The sequence below is a fragment of the Drosophila innubila genome (genome assembly GCF_004354385.1).
Source record: "Drosophila innubila isolate TH190305 chromosome 3R unlocalized genomic scaffold, UK_Dinn_1.0 2_E_3R, whole genome shotgun sequence".
Taxonomy (NCBI): Eukaryota; Metazoa; Arthropoda; class Insecta; order Diptera; family Drosophilidae; genus Drosophila; species Drosophila innubila.
Window position 1 is genome coordinate 15436610 of NW_022995380.1, and position 17558 is coordinate 15454167.

At 36.4% G+C, this 17558-nt stretch overlaps 2 protein-coding genes across 2 annotated transcripts in view; one reads left to right on the top strand and one right to left on the bottom strand.

Annotated features, from left to right (window-relative positions):
• LOC117790235 (cardioacceleratory peptide receptor) overlaps positions 1 to 9449 on the bottom strand; it is a 34980-nt gene extending 25531 nt beyond the window's left edge. The window contains exon 1 of the mRNA XM_034629590.1: positions 9401 to 9449. The gene's annotated coding sequence lies outside the window, so the exon portion shown is untranslated. The remainder of the gene's footprint in view (positions 1 to 9400) is intronic.
• A 4567-nt stretch (positions 9450 to 14016) lies between these two features.
• LOC117792062 (putative mediator of RNA polymerase II transcription subunit 12) lies at positions 14017 to 16579 on the top strand. The gene is made up of 3 exons (XM_034632018.1): positions 14017 to 15228; positions 15284 to 15407; positions 15463 to 16579. Exons 1-3 carry the CDS (start codon positions 14266 to 14268, stop codon positions 16284 to 16286), a joined length of 1911 nt encoding a protein of 636 aa, XP_034487909.1. The 5' UTR covers positions 14017 to 14265; the 3' UTR covers positions 16287 to 16579.
• Positions 16580 to 17558: the final 979 nt, after the last annotated feature.

Consider the following 17558-nt stretch of genomic DNA (forward strand, 5'->3'; position numbering starts at 1 on the left):
TTTGCTAGTCCAGCCAATAGAAGTTGCTGTTGCTAATTAAACCAATGCCTCGAGCCTAGCCACTGCTCAAAGATGCCACAATCTGAGTCTCAACTTAGTCAGACAGACAGACAGAGAGACAGTTGGAAGATCTAAAAGATACTACCACCATTTATATAAATAAATAATTTATGCGGTACACACAGTTGGAAAGCAACGCGTTTTGTGTTAAGTAGAATTTTGAACTTGACTTAATTAGACATAAATGCATAAAATAGCAAATACCACACTCTGAAGACCACAGTTCCCTAGTGGCTTTCAGAAAGGCTAAAACTCTTGAATTTGATAGAAAGTTAATTAAAATTGTAAGAAATTTCGTGAAAGCAACAATGTTGAAGTAACCTTATTCAATTCTATCAACATATAGCTATAAATAAGCCAAATGAGCATCACTCAATGTATGCGTTTGTGGCTTTGACAAGCCCAGACTCCTACAACGACAACGACTGCGACTCAGACTCAGACTCAGACTCAGACTGAAAATCAGAGACCCATCCCCGAGTCATGCGTAAAAGGCCGTCGCACGTTAATTAATCAAAAAAACCGTTGATGGCGTTGCCAGCGGCTGCGACTGCTGATTTTTGGTGGTGCTTGTGGTGCTTCTGCTGCTGTAGAATGGCTGGTCAACGAACCTGGTGCAGAATCAGTCGCTGTGTGCAAACAATTAAGAGAACGGTAGCCAATCAAAGTGCATTACATTGAGTTGAGAGAGTGCGTATTTAATTAAATGCTAAATAATGACTATATAGCACGTGTTGTGCCAGGAAGTGTCACAATCAACTTTACAGTCAACATCGTAGTCTTCGTGAAAATATCAGAAAAGCAATTTTGCTTAACGTAAACAAAACTTGCAATTGTCGGTCAACAGGTCATAAAAAGCGCCAAAATCCAAATTGAATAGTCACGAAAGGAAATGAACGCGACGTGGCCGATGCCAAAAAGTTGAAAAGAAGAAGAGCAAAAAAGACAAGCCAAGCGACGGACAAGTCAACAACCAGCAATAGAGACAGTGAGACATCGAGACAAACAAGAAAGAGATGCAAATAGAATCAACACCTACAATAGCTGCGACAAAAGCAGCAATGGATAAATCACAAAATTCACTCGTTTTGAACTGTAATGCCAAAAAGTCGTCTTGCCACATGTGGCATGGGAATATCAAGCTGTGAGTCGCCGCCGTTTTTGGCAGACCTGTAATTAGAGCAAAGCGGGGACTGAGACGGAAGACTGGGCGTGGGTGTGGGTATGGGCGTGTCGAGACACAGCAGCAGGCAAACGTATTTTAATTTGACGAAATGTATAAATTTAGAAATCAAAAGACGATAAACCGAAACAGCGCTTTGTGTTTATATACCCTCTACTGTAAATATAATGAGGTGTATTCATCGTAAAAACTCAAACTTAGAAACGCTTTATACGTTTATTTTATAGCATACTGTTAAGCTTACGGTGAAGCTTAATAGGATAAAGCTTAGTGTGTATTTTAAGTTAAACTTGAACATGAGAAAGTGTCCATAAGTAATTGTGTTTCAGCTTCAGGTGCCAAGTATTTGGTTGTCTGGAAAAGTAGCTTTTCTTGCCCAAATTAACATTTTCTGCCAATCACTGTCAGTCAGTCAGTCAGTCCGTGAGTCAATCAAGCATATAGCCAGCTTTTAAGTCAGCCAAGAGGCAGACATGTCTCAACACCACTCATGTGTAAAATAATTTGCTTCGTTTTTGCTAGCGAATCGAATCATTAGGCGTTGCGGTTGTTGCAAATGTCATTTAACCAAAGAAAAGTAACCAAAATCATTTCCATTTGATGCCGCTGCAACTGGCACTTGACACTTGACACTTGGCACTTGGAACCTGTAGTTAATGTCGCTTAATTGCCATCGTCTTTCTCCTGCGATCGAGTCCTCTTGCCTGAGTCTGCTGCAACCCATCCTTGTCAATTTGATTTCTCTATGCCCAGCACGTACGCCTCGACGGGACTGCAAAGGATTTTACTCCTTTCATGTGAGCTTAGCGCACTTTTATTCCAACTGTTTGCATACCTTGGCATGTGGCATGTGGCTCGTGTGTAACCTTTGATTGCCGCACTTTATCCCTAGACAAAATCAACTCGAGGTAAATAGAATTGAGTGCCGAACGTGAGCACAGCATTAAAGGAGGAATCGGTACACATATGTTTTTTAAATTTGAGATTACATTTTTATTGTTATACGAGTAGAATATGACATTAAATTATCCAATTTTACCACCAATTTTTAACAATATTTTCATTTAGTTATGTCAATAAAACTATTAAATATATATATTTATATTGCTATAGCAATCATTTACAAAAATTCACTATCAACATTTCTAATAAATCAATATATAATTTATAAACACTTTTGCAGATTATTTGAAACCCGCTCTGCCAATTACAGAAGTTTTTCTCGACAGTCTCATAAGTGAACCAAGCACTAAAAATCCTTTTTCTACCCCCAATTCTATCTTATACCCATTCTCACACACTAACAATAAGCGAGGACGTTTTTGCCAACTTTATACATTTAAATAAGTTGCACAAAAGTTTACTTGCACTCGATTTCAGTTAGTCTGTGCCACGACCAAGTAAGGCGAATGAAAGGCTAACAGAATAGCAATCTATAAGAAAAGAGTTGGTTGCTTTTTCACGCTACTTTAGTTGTCGCTACGCATAACTCAGAGATTCTACTCGTATTCAGTAAACCGCAGTTGGAAGAAGATGCGATTCAGCCTGCACTTAAGTGGCAATAATATTTATATTTGCATGGTCGCAGCAATTCGTTCTTAAGTAATTGCTTTGAGCTTAAAGGAGCATTAAGTGAAAGAAATACAGATGGCAATGTGGTTTGACTGATAGACTAAGCTCGAGGCTTATAAACAGCTTACAAAAGGTCGTTAATTAATTATGAAATTTCATATTTATACTTCTCTAACGCAAGTCTTTCTCTTCAAGAGCTACATTTAAAATATTGTTTGGCAACGAAAACCTCATTGAAACGAAATGACTTTTATATCAATTGCAACTGAGATAGTTGGAGGCCTTTTCAGACTATTTGACTGACTGGTGAATTGGTTGTCGGCTTGATTGCAAGAGTGCATGATTGCATGATTGCATGAGTGCATGATTGCCTGACTTCACACGCGTGCAACATGTTAATGAGCTGTCGTTCAATTAGCAAATTGCAAATTGCTATTTGGGACTTTTCTTTGACTGCTGTTGCTTTTTGCAATTGTTGACGTCATATGCCAGGAAAATTATCAAAACTTTAATGCAGCTGCTCGCATTGTTATTTTTGTTGTTATTTTCATTGGCACACAGAGAGAAAAAGCTGTCTAAGAATTTAGTTGGAATGAACTCGAATTAAGTATTTTCTAAGTATCGAAAAAATATATATGTAAATACGAATTACTGAAAATTGGCGTACAAATTCTATAAGATCAAACAATCTAGAATTAAGAAAAACTCTAAAACTAAACTAAATCCAGCTCATTAATTTCGAATTTTTTATCCAGTTTCAGAATTAAAATGTCGTGGATCAAGTTTGAATTTAACTTTAGATATTGTACATGCCTCAAATAAGTTTGAAGTACTCGACACTATTATTTTCCATATTATTAAGAAAATATGTTCAAAATGTGGCGATTTAAGTACGAAATACTAGACTTTTTTCCCTTTGTGCATGGGCCCCCTGACAGCCATTTTGGCATCATTACTGCGGCCTGCGTTTTACATTCCCAGAAACAGCTGCAGTAATACCACCCACATGCCAGCCCATGAAAGCAATAATAAAGCAGGGCAACTGAACTGGATTTTTGCTGACATTGCTATTGTCAGCATTGACAACGCAGTCAACCTGCTCAGTTTACATACAAACATACATCTTTGCTTATCAGGACTGCCTGTCAAACAGCACATATGCGCCAATTAGCCAAAACAAAAGTGTTTAAATCATGGCAGCGATAAAAGTGTAAAATATGTTGTGGTTTTTTGGCCGGGCCATACAACTGGCTGCAAGCCAAAGATTTATGTGACATTTTAACTTGAATATGCGGTTTTGTCATGCGGGCAACTAGATTTGTTCAACACTTTATTGGTTAAACGAACCACTTTAAGCCTTAACTCGTTAAAGACAATTTTACTGTATAACTCGTTAACATGAGAGGAAATCCATCGTCATTTTAAGGAAAATTTTTAATAATAAAATCTCTTGTTCACATTGCTGGGGCTTTAATTTTTAAAAACCACACTTTTATAATGGATTTTATTAAACTTCGCTTACACCAATACTACCACAGACCATATTTGCTTAGTTATTATTCTTTGTGCAAAATGCAAAATGAGTATTTAAACCTTATACATATGAATGAATATATGCTTAATGTTCTACATTACGCATACGCAACGTAAAGGAGAAAATGAAATGCAAGTTGATTTTGCATACACACGCGCACTCACATCCCTTGCATCCACACATTGCCTAGTGTGTGGGCACACATGACGTATGATTAACGTGGCTACCAAGGAGAACTGACGTTGCAGCAGCAACTAACATATATGGTATATGTGTTTTTTATATATCCCTGTCTGTTGTTGTTTTTTTTGTATTTTAATCATATAAATAGCATTTCACACGGATTGCAGGGATATGGAAAGCACTTTAAATGATATGATATTACCATTAAAAATAATAACAATAAAAAATTATTGGAATGTCAAGCGCCAGGCGATTTATGAGTATGCATAATTGCATGGCCAATAAAAGTTAAATACGCATTCAACTGTCAAGCGGCCATTATTGGCCTCAAGTGCAGCCGATAAATAAGCTCAACGTGTTAAGAGTGCATTAATTATAATGTAATGAGCAAAATTAAATATCTCATATGAAAATATCACTTAAAGACACGTCGAAGTAAGCAAAGTAAATTCGTAGACGAGCACCCTATGAGACAACTTTCCGCCCGGTATGTGGCTGTGGCATCATTAAAAAAGTGCCGTGTACAGTACAAAAAATAGCAGAGAAAAATAAAAAAAAGTGCGGCAGACACCCAAAAGACAGGCAGACAATAGGACACCCAGACTTTTCGAGCATTATTGGTAATCACAATATTTATGTTCGTTTAACGACACGACGGGCCAAATTGTTGAAACAAATCATTGACAGCTGGCACAGAGCGGAGCAGAGAATCCACACACTTTTGCGGTGGTCTTCACTTCACAAAAATTTCATTCTTATCTTACTTTTGCTTATGTTATTTCTTTTTTTTTTTACTTTATTGCCAAAAAAAAAATTTGGGTAATTTTTGCAAATTTTTTTCTTTTACGAGACTTTGCTTACAATAAATCAGTTTTTTGTTTCGAAGAGTATGAAATGGAATCTCATCAAGTCGTAAGCTAAAACAAATTTAACTCTCCTGACAAATAAAACACAGCAGTATGAAAGTCAAGAAAAACACAATATTTCACAATAAATCAAATAAATTTTTTAAATTCGTTTAAATTAAAATTAAATTGTGCATTTTGTATTAAATATATGTATTTAGTTTGATGTAATTCATACAAAGATTTAAATAGTACTAGATACTTTAAATAGTCGTTATATACTTAATTGCTGACCTCATTACAAAAAATTTAATTTATTTGACAATTGCCTTTTGGAATTGAATACCCTGCACATGCGAATTAAGGATATTCAGTAAAATCTAATTGTTTTATATTTTTAGCTGAAGAATCAATTAAATTGATATTCTGTCATAAAATCCATCCAATTTTGATAATTTATTATAAAAAAAATTAAACTATTTAAAATATGTAAAAACAAGTGTTATTTTAATATGCAGTTTAAAATTAAATTGTTCAAATGGTATATTTATACAGAGTATATCGTAGTCAAACAGTGCTTAGTAAGCACTTTACTCTGAAGCGTTTGTCCTTGTATTTGGGAATTTGTAATGTTATTTTTTTGGCAGTTCTGTAACAAGAGCAATTAGCAATATTGTAGAAAAACCTTTTATACTGTGTAAATTTACATATGTACATATATATGCATAGCATGATTAAAATTGCTTAAATTTTTTGGGGTGCGGCCTATTTAAAAGAAACTGGCAAAATTAATAATAAAATTCCCACAAAAATTCAACTGTACGAAAACTATTTATATAAAATGTTAAAAAATTAATTAAATATTTAAATGGCTGGTTTTGTTAAGGCGGTCATAGTACAAATTTTCTCGGAAGTGACCCAATTACTGATACAATTTAACTTGTCTAAATAAGCCACACTTAATTTAAAATACCGACGAATACACATACAAATTCACGTTGCGCACTTCAATGGACTCTGATAAGAATTGGTGTAACTTGCAAGCAGTCAGATAGACAGACAGATCGACTGTTTATATTGTATATGTTTAAAATGTCTGTGTATGGCAGAAAAAGTGATGTAGGTGTATGTACAATAGATGACTTCCTGTTATTGTTAGCCAGCAATGAAGTCAATGACTTGTAAAATTTGTCAACTGACTTTTGTCAAGAAACCCGGATATGTTGGCTTTTAAGGCCTTGAAACAGTTTTGATTACGCTTAAAAAGGAAGCGCCTTGCCTGCTTTGAAGTCCCATTGTATTGAAGAACTGATAAGTATATGCAATAAATTTAATGCGAAGGATACACGCACGTGTGCGCTAAAATAAAGCTACATAGCATCTTAAAAGTCACTAAAAAAGTAACCTAGAAATATGCTAGAGTTGACGGTAATCTACATCGTATCCAAGTCTCAAGTATGTTTAGACAAAAAAAAATATCAACAAATTTTGACCCGACTCAGTTTATTAATATATGTTTTTCACATTTTTTATAAACACAGGGTATATAATTACAAAAAAGTACTGCTAGGAATAAAGAATACGCACGACTGACAAACTAAATGCTTTCAAGTGAAAAATGAGAAGAATGAGCCACATAAGTAGCTGCTAAAGCTGTTAGCGAAGCGTATAACACAACAACTTAGTCAGCTTGCTGGGAAAAAGCATGAAATATGCTTTAGACACCAATTGGAAATTGAAAATCAGAAGGAAGGCTGCCAAGCAAATCGGCACATACGAATGCTACAAATGCCATATTCGAATTTACACGCACGTATGTATTTCTATTTCTGTATGCGTCTAAGCATTACGGCTACTATGAAAAGTATGAGTATGAGTATGAGTACTAGTCTTTGCATAGATATGGGTATGAGGAAAAATACGAGCATGAGTGTGCTCTTACATACGTGATCTGGCTGGTATTTCTGTTGCATACATCTCAGCAGCTGCGAGAACTACTGAATTAAGTTTGCTTACGGTTCAATGTTGGCTTTAACAATCTTTTCGAGTTGATTGCCTGCATACCAAACCTATTTCATGACTTTGATAGTTGAGTGTACTTGTATTCCAGGAATTAATAAGTTCTGTTCAAAGGCAACTTTTCAGATGGTTACAATTAAGCTATTCTGAATGGCTTTTCTTGGCAATTTTGTGTCAATTAAAGAGTTCACTGAACAGTTTGCGAAGTATGGAAAAACAATAGTTTACGAATTTATATAGCATTCTCTAGATTAGTCTGCAACGTATTAGTATAAGCTCCTATGGCTTTCTCCACTTTATCCCATGTGTAATTGAAAGGAAAGTGATTTCGGGATTGGAATTTTTTACATCCGCGCAGTTTACAGCTGCCGTAAATCAAAGCAAGGTCTATCAACATTGCCACACATGACCACGCCCACATACTTTAACATACAAATACACACCCACCCACTGTGCCAAAGTGGCATATGAAAAACCACATGATTAGCTTGTGTGTATGTGTGTGTATGCTATGTATGCGAGTGTGTTGAAAAGGCGTTTGCAAAAACTTCGAGGGACAACTTCACATATGTTGCTAGCTTGTAGCTTCGTTCGTATTGTATATCAGTGTCGGTGTCCAGCTAACAACTTCATAAATATGTCGAGCTTGTATGTATCGTATAACAATCCCTCCCTTCATTTCTATCACTCCCTCCAGAACACTCTAGCTCTCCAACTTCTAAGCAGAGATTTGTGCGTGTCATCGTTCAAAGCAAACCATTTTTACGCTTCCGTTCAACAACAAAATGGCATTAAACGCAGATCAATCACAATCTAGACACCAAACTGACCCACATAGTCACCGGATGTGAGTTGAGTAGCAGGGGCATAGTTTGGGTCTGTCCGTAACTGACATTTGAACTTTGACGTACGCACTTTTATTATCTTCCATTTTTGTTGTTGGCTTGAAAAGTCGATCTACTTGCTGGGTTTTTAAGTTTTTCTTTTGGCCTGCAAGTGTGCAGTTTGCCTTTTGTTTGGGCTTATTTAGGTCTATCCGCTACATTTCACACAGCAACGGAGAATGTAAAGCCACTCTCTTGGAACTTTTTGCTCTTCTGCACAAGAATTTCCCCCATCAATTAGTTACGTAATTAATTGGCAAAACAATTTAAAGCCTTACTAAATAACTGTGCTCCTAATAGATGGCTATTTGGAATGCTTGCGTTGAGTAATTTTAAAATTGTTCGAAAATATGGAAGCCACAGTTTGGCACAGTTCGGTAAACAAATTGTAAACTATTTGATGCTGACCAAATGAACTGAAATTTCATAACAAAGTTGAGAAAACTTTAATATAAGTATTTTTTTTTCTGAAGATATGCGGCTTGTAGATTTTCCAATATGTTGTAATAAATGTGGTTAAATTTAATTAAAGTGCTGTTATTTCATTATCATTTTAGAGATACTTATCAAAATTACAGATCAAGTCAATTGTGTTGTTAAATTCATTGGCTTCTCATCTTTTGTAAACATTTTCAATTGCTTTTGCCACAAAGTTGATGCAATGCCAGAAATTTTCGTATGCACCATAAATTAGATTTTGATGATAATATGCGTATTTTATTAGCAATTCCAATATGCAACCACATTTTCAGTATCAAACAAGCACACAAAATACAAATGAATGCATATGGAAACTCAGTTTACAATTTAAAATGATTTAGTTGCATTCTCTGAAGATATGTATAAATTGGTGACTGCACTTTTGACACATGACTAGAAAACTACTTAAATTAGCCATGGATACTCGTATGTGTTTAATTGAATACATGACTAAGTAGAAAATCGTAGGCATTTGGCAACACGTTAAATTAATTGCTTGACTTTTTGCATGGCATTTGAATTGAATTCAAATGTTGAGATTAATCACTGTCAACTAAACATAAATTGAACAGATACTTAAGAGCTAAGACTGAGTCCAAGGTATGGCGCTTATAATTGCGCAACTCAATGCGATACTTACTCAAGTATTTGCCGTGGCATGAATTGCAATTGCAATTTAAATTACGTTCGACTTAAGCTCGAATTCAAAATTGAAATTGTTATATCAATTGCAATTGCTGTTCAAATGTTAAACAAGCAACACCGATTTGCACCAACAATTTGTGATTTGCACTTCAATATTGCAAATTTGGCACGAAAATTTCACTTTGTTGCCACTTGAGACTCGATGATTTGGTTTTACGAGATGCAAGTAGATGCAACTTGTCTTTGTCTGCAGTCTGTCGTCTGTAGTCTGTCGACTGTCTGCCGCAGCACGTTTTGTATCTTAAAGATGCACACACAAGTCGACCAATTAATTGTTAGCCTCTTTGCAACGTCAACAACTTTGAAGCGTGCTGCAAATCGGTTAACAACGCTCAAATATTGACACTTTACTTCAGTTGGTAGCAAAATTCCGACCGGTACATAAATCTTGAATATCGTTATGGTCAATTAGCTTTTGGCAACTGTCCTTCCGTTTGCCAGTTGCATTTGGCTTTGTCTTAGACTTTCCCAAGGTCGTTACAACACTAAACACAAAACACTTTTTATTTGTACTTATTACGAATATTCGCGCTATTCCGTCGAGAGTTTTGACCGCGTTTTTGTTCGGGCCACGCAGCATTAAGAAATTCACCGTCTGGCTTATTCACAATTTCGCATTGAACTGAACTTGTGTGTGGCATCGTCGTGCGGATTTTCCTGTTTGCTGCTGCTGTTGCTGCTGCTGCCGCTGCCAACGCACAGTGGGCTTTTTAGAATGAAAGAATAAATGAAAATGATGTTTTTGTAAGGAAATATGTATTAAGCTGCAGGATTGAAGAAAAATATATATTATCATTCAGATCAATAACAACTAATATAAATTAAAAGTAAAAAATGACTTAAGATATAACAATGAAATTACAATTTTAAAATAAAAATTAATTTTAAATCAATACATTTATTATAACGAAACCAAGCGAATGTATTATTGAACCGTAGATATTATTTGGTAAATTAAAAACTCTTTTTATCTTTTTGTCTTTAATTATTTTATTTACTATATTTGCTATACACACATGTCATATACTAAGCAAATTTTGGTATAATATCTTAACATTCATTCGAAAACTGAATTTTAATTTATATAAGAAAGACCACTGTGCAACGTCGACGTCGCTGCGCGCTGCTTGATTTCACTTCAAAAAGCTTTGCCGGCGCCAGAAACCGAAACTGAAACAGCTGTTTTTTGTTTATGTTGCCCAACTGGTTTTCGCACACATGTTGCATGTCAATATGTTGCTTCTGCACTTGAATGTTGCACGTCAGCGACTGCCACTGCACTTGATAATGAGGATGCGCACTGCCAAGTTTAGTGCGTCAAGTGTTTAGTTAATATTTGTAATGATTCTGGCATTTAATTAAGTTGTCTATGTCGCTAGCAACTTTTGTTGAGCAACAATTGATGCCAAGCAACACCAGAAAGCTTTCAGTAGAGCAACACTTTGTGCAACATTTCGCTTAAGCTTTCTTATCAATTGGTTACTGAGAATTAATTTTAATTGTAATATTTTGAGTTTGCAGGCTTAATTAGAAAAGACATCAGATATTATGAAAAATAAAATAAGTATAAAGGGCATGTTTTTAATCATTTTCAAATAAACTTATTTACATTGTGTTTTAAACTTTTCCATTTGACTATTAAAAAATTATTATTTATTCTAGAAATAGATTTTATTGCTTTAATAAAACAAATTATGTTAAAGATAAGAAGAAAAAAACAAAAAAGAACATTTCCCATATCTTTTCTTTTTATCCAACATATTATTTATGTATTTAATTGATTTGAGAGACGCAATGCTGTTGACCCAAATACCAACGGAATTAATTCCATTCTTTGATGAGCTTTACGCTGTATTCGTATATTAAAGACAAAAGAGCAATGCAAGCACGCGACTGATCCAGAAGAAAAGCCACGAAAAAAGTCAGTAGACAGTATACTGGAGTTGAAGTTATTGCTCTTGTTTTAATATTTATATTGTCAATGGTGAATGCTTCATAAAAAGCATTCAAAATACGAATAATCGTCAACAATCAAAGCCGAACAGAGCAATTTGCTATTGCAAATAAAATGGGAACAGCTGCGTTTATGAATATCGCATTTAAACTCAATTCGAACATGTTTGGAAACTTTGGCAGCATCGCATAAATAAGCAAAGTTTTTTTTTTTTTGATATATCTGCTGCAGGCAAATTTATTGTTGTAGTATTTATTTATTACGCACATTTAGTCATAAAACACAACGCAGAGAAATGAGACAACGATTCTAGCGAATACGATGAATGCCGACAGTCGTCATGTTCTTCTGTCAAGTGGAAATGCTTTAAACAACAGACTAACCAAAATATGTATAAATAAAAAGCGCTCAAATTAAGTAAATATATAATCGCGAGAATTGCAAAAATAATAACATACGGGTAGTAAATACCCTGTAAAATTATCAACAATCAGCATAAAGGTTAAATAATTTTGTACCTTCATTAAAATACTAATTAATCCTGTAAACATATTAAGATATGATTTAATATCGCATTAATAAAATAATAATGAACTTGAAATTAATTAAACATTTTCTTGAGTGTTGAAAAAATATTACTTTAATTATTTCAACATTTCCAAATAATACATAGAATATTATTATATATATTTTATACGACTTCTTAATTACTTTGGAATTTTAATAATACCCCACAAATGTTTATTTCAACAAATTTCAGAATATATTTTTGCGTTGTCTCGGGGCGTAGGTGTTGCACGTAAAGAAATAGCTTGATCTTGGCGACAGCTGACAAATTTATGCATCTGTAAGATACTTATGTACGTGTATATGTTTCTTTGCCTGCTAATTGGCCAGCCCATAATTTTGGCATACACTTGTACCCATAAACGTACTTGTTTATTTATTTATTTTCTTAAGACTTAACACGCTTTTTTTATGCACGCGACAGTTTTCTGTTTAGTACAATTTCTTTGATTTATGTGTAATGCGCTGGGGATTAACTTAGGATATTAAATATATAAAAAGAATGGAGACCTTAAGCTGATTTAATGCCCGAAATAAGGATGTCGTTATTCATAAGTTCTTATGAGTAATATCTATTTAAATGCTAGCTCATGCTGGTCAGACTAATAATACTCTAATGAACATATAATGTTCCCACAAGTCCAAGGAATCAACAAACCAAGCTGATGAGTATTACGCATTGCTGGGAAATCAACTGACTGTCAAACTGACACATATAAACAACTAAAGGCCACACAGAGAGCATTACGGTCATGCCAACTATGGTACACAAAACGTTGCAATATAAGTGAACAATTGTGTAGAAAAATTTAAATCTACACACACACATATACAACGTGATGAACTGCAGGAATGTCTGCCATGGAAATCACAAGTTATCAAAAAGTCGACTCTCATTGGCTCTTTCATAAGTATTTATACGTGTATGTGTATGTAGATCACAGTGAGTCAATTAAGTGAGTGAACATACAGCTGTAAATATTTGTATATCATTTCATTTTATAGTAAGTTTTTGACAAAAATACAAGAAAAAGATAGTTTAGAATGATCCTTTTTACGATTGCCGTGTGCATTTTTTTAAGAGTCACTGTAATTGTAAATGTGCGTTAGAGTCCTTGCTTATCGCATGCAACAGCTTGCCAACTACATTATAATGCATGTATAGATATATACACAAATATGCGTGATAGTGTGTCGCCCAGCAGTGTGCACATGTCGTATGCGCAATTTGCATAATGAGCAAAGAATCAAAATGGTGCCGCATGTGCCATGGTTTTGATTTCAAAGCATCTCAAGGCTGTAAACATGCCCAACAACAGCCAACTGACCCAATTATGATGCCTTCTTTAGTTGTTCTCGCAGCCATTCTTGAAGTCTTTGGCGTCTGTAACCTGAGGCAAAGTGCGTTATTTTCACAGCACAGACTTTGGATTTTTCTGCCTTAAAGCCATCACGTCAAAAGTGTAGCACTTAGACGGGCATTTAAAATTCCAAATGCGTTCAAGATCTGCCAAACGCTCAGATGATACACCCACAAAGGTTCAAAGGTAAATAATCTGATAAAAATAATATAAGAAACGTTGTACATATTTGTGTTGATTATAATCATTATATGCGCAAATGCAAGAAGTCAACCAAGCAAGTAACCACTTTAAACATCGCAATCAGCTGAACCAAAGGACTAGACCAGAGCGGCAGTAAAGCAAAGCTCATTAGCATTTTGATTTGAAGAAATCAAACACACATTTCCGGCAAAATGGTTGACAAGAAACAAGAACCTCGCCGCATGTCATTGGCTCTTCACACATGTCGTCATACATAAAAAGATAACTTGACAAATATTCAAATATATATTTGCGGGGTAACTAAAAATTTAAGATTCAAATGTGGCGATATCTATCTAAACTTCTGGTCATTTAATATCATTCAGTTTGCAGGAGCTGAATTTTGTTTAATTTTATTCCAATAAATTTTAATAAAGATAACAAAGTTGGCAATGGAAATATGTTCGTAAAAAGACATCGTTTATTGGCTGTCAAGTCATTTTAGCTTACCCCTCAGTTGGATATATACAAATGTGAAACAACAAAAAATTTTTATATTTATCAAGATTTTAGTTTACAAGTAAAAACTATATTCTGCATTAACAAAACAATACGTTTTGTTGATGAAATTAGCACACGAGCACCTTGTTTCGCATAGCAAGTTGTGCTATTTTTTTTTGGCGGTAAGTTTTTCATTGCAAAAGAAAGAACAGGATATTTAGGGAAATTCAGAGAATGGTGCGACCAAATCGACGTAAGGGCATTGAAGAGGTCTATGGCACCAAATTGGAGGCCATGCAAACCAGCCGACCGCAGACAATTCCCCAACCGGGCATGACAAAGACGGCAACAATGCGTGTCGCTTCCTCGCGTCAAGGAGACGCTCGCACCCAGCGTAGTTATGTCACAGCCAATGATTACTATATTACAACGAATGTGCCACTGAATGCCACCAACATGAGGGCTGCAAACAGCAGCATTGTGGCACAGCCATCTAAGACGTCACACATGCCGGTACAGATGCAGGTGGCATCCACACAGGCCATGTCATATGGTTCAGTGTCGAACCGACGAAGCAAACAGAGTGCTCGCCAGCCGATACAGAGCCAGCCGCAGAAGGTTCACTTTGTGGCATCGGATAACAACAACAACAACCACAACAACAAGGGACTTGGCCATATGCATCCCCATGGTCACAATCATCCACATGCCAAGCAAATGCCTATGCAAATGACACAGCGAAACGCCTATGCACAGAGCATGGAAATGGAAACCAATGTGGCCGAACTCTCAGACAAGGATCTAATGATCTCAACGAGCAATCTTAATGCTCGTCGGCCACATACGCATTCCCATCAGAGCCAGCCGCATCCACATCCACATCCGTTGCAGCATCAGTTGCATCAACAGCAGCAGTTAAATAATCCGATCAACACAAACAACACCAATAATTTGCATCACATGCATCATTCGCAACAGCAGCATCAGAATCCGAAGCAGCATCAACAACAACAGCAGCAGCAACAACATCAAAAACATCAGCAACATCAGCAACATCCGCCACATCAGCAACATCAGCGTCAAAATCAGCAACATCGTGGAATGCATTTGTCAGCTGTAGCCGAGGAGGAGGAAAAGGATGATGATCCCGAAGAGTTTTTTGAGCTTATACGCCAGACTGTAAAGACTGCAGTTGGAGTAAGTATCACAAATTTCATAAAATTTCTCTTTCTTATAAATTATATTTTGGTAGACAACCATTTGTGATGTGGTCAGTCGCAATTTTCACGATTTGTCTAGCAAAATGGAACGCTTTTCGAATGAACTCAAGGTGACTAATGATCTATTTTGTAAACTGCACGAAGAAGTTACCAACAGTAAGTATGCTCCCTTGAAATGGTCACACTAAGGCTTATCGAAATCCTTTCGCAGAGGTCATGCACTATGGGGAAGAGAACACCCGTCATTTTCGATATCTGTGCATGAAGTCCGAATACGACAAAATGTTCTATCAGCATCAGACGATGATAACCAGCAAAAACTCCTCTAACAAAGTGGCCGCTGCATCACAGGCGAATCTTACACCTGCTGCAGTGCCCACCAGGGTTGCTAAGCAGTCAGCTGCATTGAATCAGAAGAGTGTTAAGCAACAGCTGGCAGCTGGAAAGTTGGGCCAAGGCAATCTGAAGAAATTAACCAGAGAATGTGTCAAAGCGCAGAATCCTTGTGCATGTCGCAGTACTTCAAAGTCACCACCCCAACCGCAGATGGAGGAGCAACAGTCGTCATCGGAGCAGAGCGTCAATGTTAAGTCCTCGGAGCTGGGCGTACGTGAAGTGTTGGGGCAAATACAACGCTTTTGCACACAAATGCAGCTGAGCGATCTTAAGGATGAGCAGCCAAAATACAACTCAATGACTGGCATATCCAACATTGAAATTAGCAAAATCACAAGCTCGGGTTCAGGAACTTTGGCTGGTGATCCGACCGTCAAAGAGGCCAAGGGAAAATCCCATATTAATTTAGCAACTGCTGGTGGTGATGCCCTCGAGGCTGAGAATGAGACACCAGTTGATAGCATGGACGAGATCGAGATTGATAACTTTCAATATAGCTCCGATGAGATGTCCTCGTACAGTGATGACAGTGATGTCAAATTTAGCGGTACCACCACAGCGCGAGCTCCACTCCATCAGCCATCCAGGCCCAAAACTTCCATTCAGCATTCCAACAAAGGCGCCGGTGATGGACAGTAGAGTCTGCTATTAAACCAAACTAACCAATTACAAATTCTAAACACAAAACAGCACAACAATCCAACTGAATAATTTAGTAAAAAGATTGAGTTACGGTTTAGTTTATTTGGATCGCGCAAAATTTAAACGATGAGTGCCAAATGCAGAGGGCAAAGAATGGATACAAGCATAGGTACAACAAAAATATGTTTGGATATTTTTACCTCAAGAAATTTGTTTCATGCGTGTTAATTTTATTGAAATGGAAAAACTATGTAAAATATAATCATAATCATAACATTAAAAAAATTAAATCTAGGCAAGTTTTATTTAATGGTAGGCTTTTTGCGGAACTTATAGCTTTGTCCACTTGAAGCTGTTTTTCTGTTTACTTTTTTACTTTTGTATGTTTTTTATTTTAAATCTCTTGTATGCTTTTGACAACTAGCGGACTTCAAAGCAATTGCTGTTGGCTACTTAGGTGCTGCTCACTACTGACCCATATAGTGTCAGACAACCCGTTAAATACTAGTAATGCCCATTGGTGTCACTAATAACAGCATAATATATTGACTGAGAAATATGGAAACGCTTACAACGCTAAGCACAAAGTGCAATGCATATGCTGACACGAAAACTAGGCATAATTACAAGTCGAATGAATGACTGAATGACCGAATGAATGTGGGAATAAGTGAGTGACTGAGTGACGGAGTGAATGCAACAACGCCCACGCACTCTAACCCTTAAAGTCAGCTCTTGCATTTTTATGGGCTTAGGGTTGTGTCAGAGCTGCGAGCGTTACGGCCCAAACAGTTGAGACAGAAACGTGGACGTGGTCGTATGCATAACTAACAGTAAAGCGAACAAAGTACCGTTACTCTATCTACCTTTAAGCTCGTGTGTGTGTGCTCAATTTGGTTATGTGTATATAAGCAGCTCGAAAGGATCCTGCTGAAATTCGCATATTCCCCTGAAAATTGTATCAACAATTTGAACATTTCGTGTGCCCAAAACTGACCAAAACTGACAGCTGACATGTCGCCTGGCCCAATTGCAATTAAAGTGCACAAAGTCAGCGGAGGGACAGCAGAAACTAAATTAAACTTACGCAATGCCAATGACGAGTGACTCGGGGCCAAGTGATTTGGCTAGTTGCAAATACAGCTCACGTTGACATTAATTAAAAGTGTTGCGCAAAAACCCCTAAGCCGGAAACGCGTTCCAAGTAGAATTGTCAACAATGTCAATGCCAGTATCGGGCTATAACAACCCGTTATTTCGCATTACCTT

Excerpts from the sequence above, each read along its gene's own strand:
- LOC117792062 (XM_034632018.1), top strand. The coding sequence starts at position 14,266 with ATGGTGCGACCAAATCGACGTAAGGGCATTGAAGAGGTCTATGGCACC. Across the intron at positions 15,229-15,283 it reads CTGTAAAGACTGCAGTTGGA|ACAACCATTTGTGATGTGGT; the intron begins GTAAGTATCACA and ends ATATTTTGGTAG. Across the intron at positions 15,408-15,462 it reads GCACGAAGAAGTTACCAACA|AGGTCATGCACTATGGGGAA; the intron begins GTAAGTATGCTC and ends ATCCTTTCGCAG.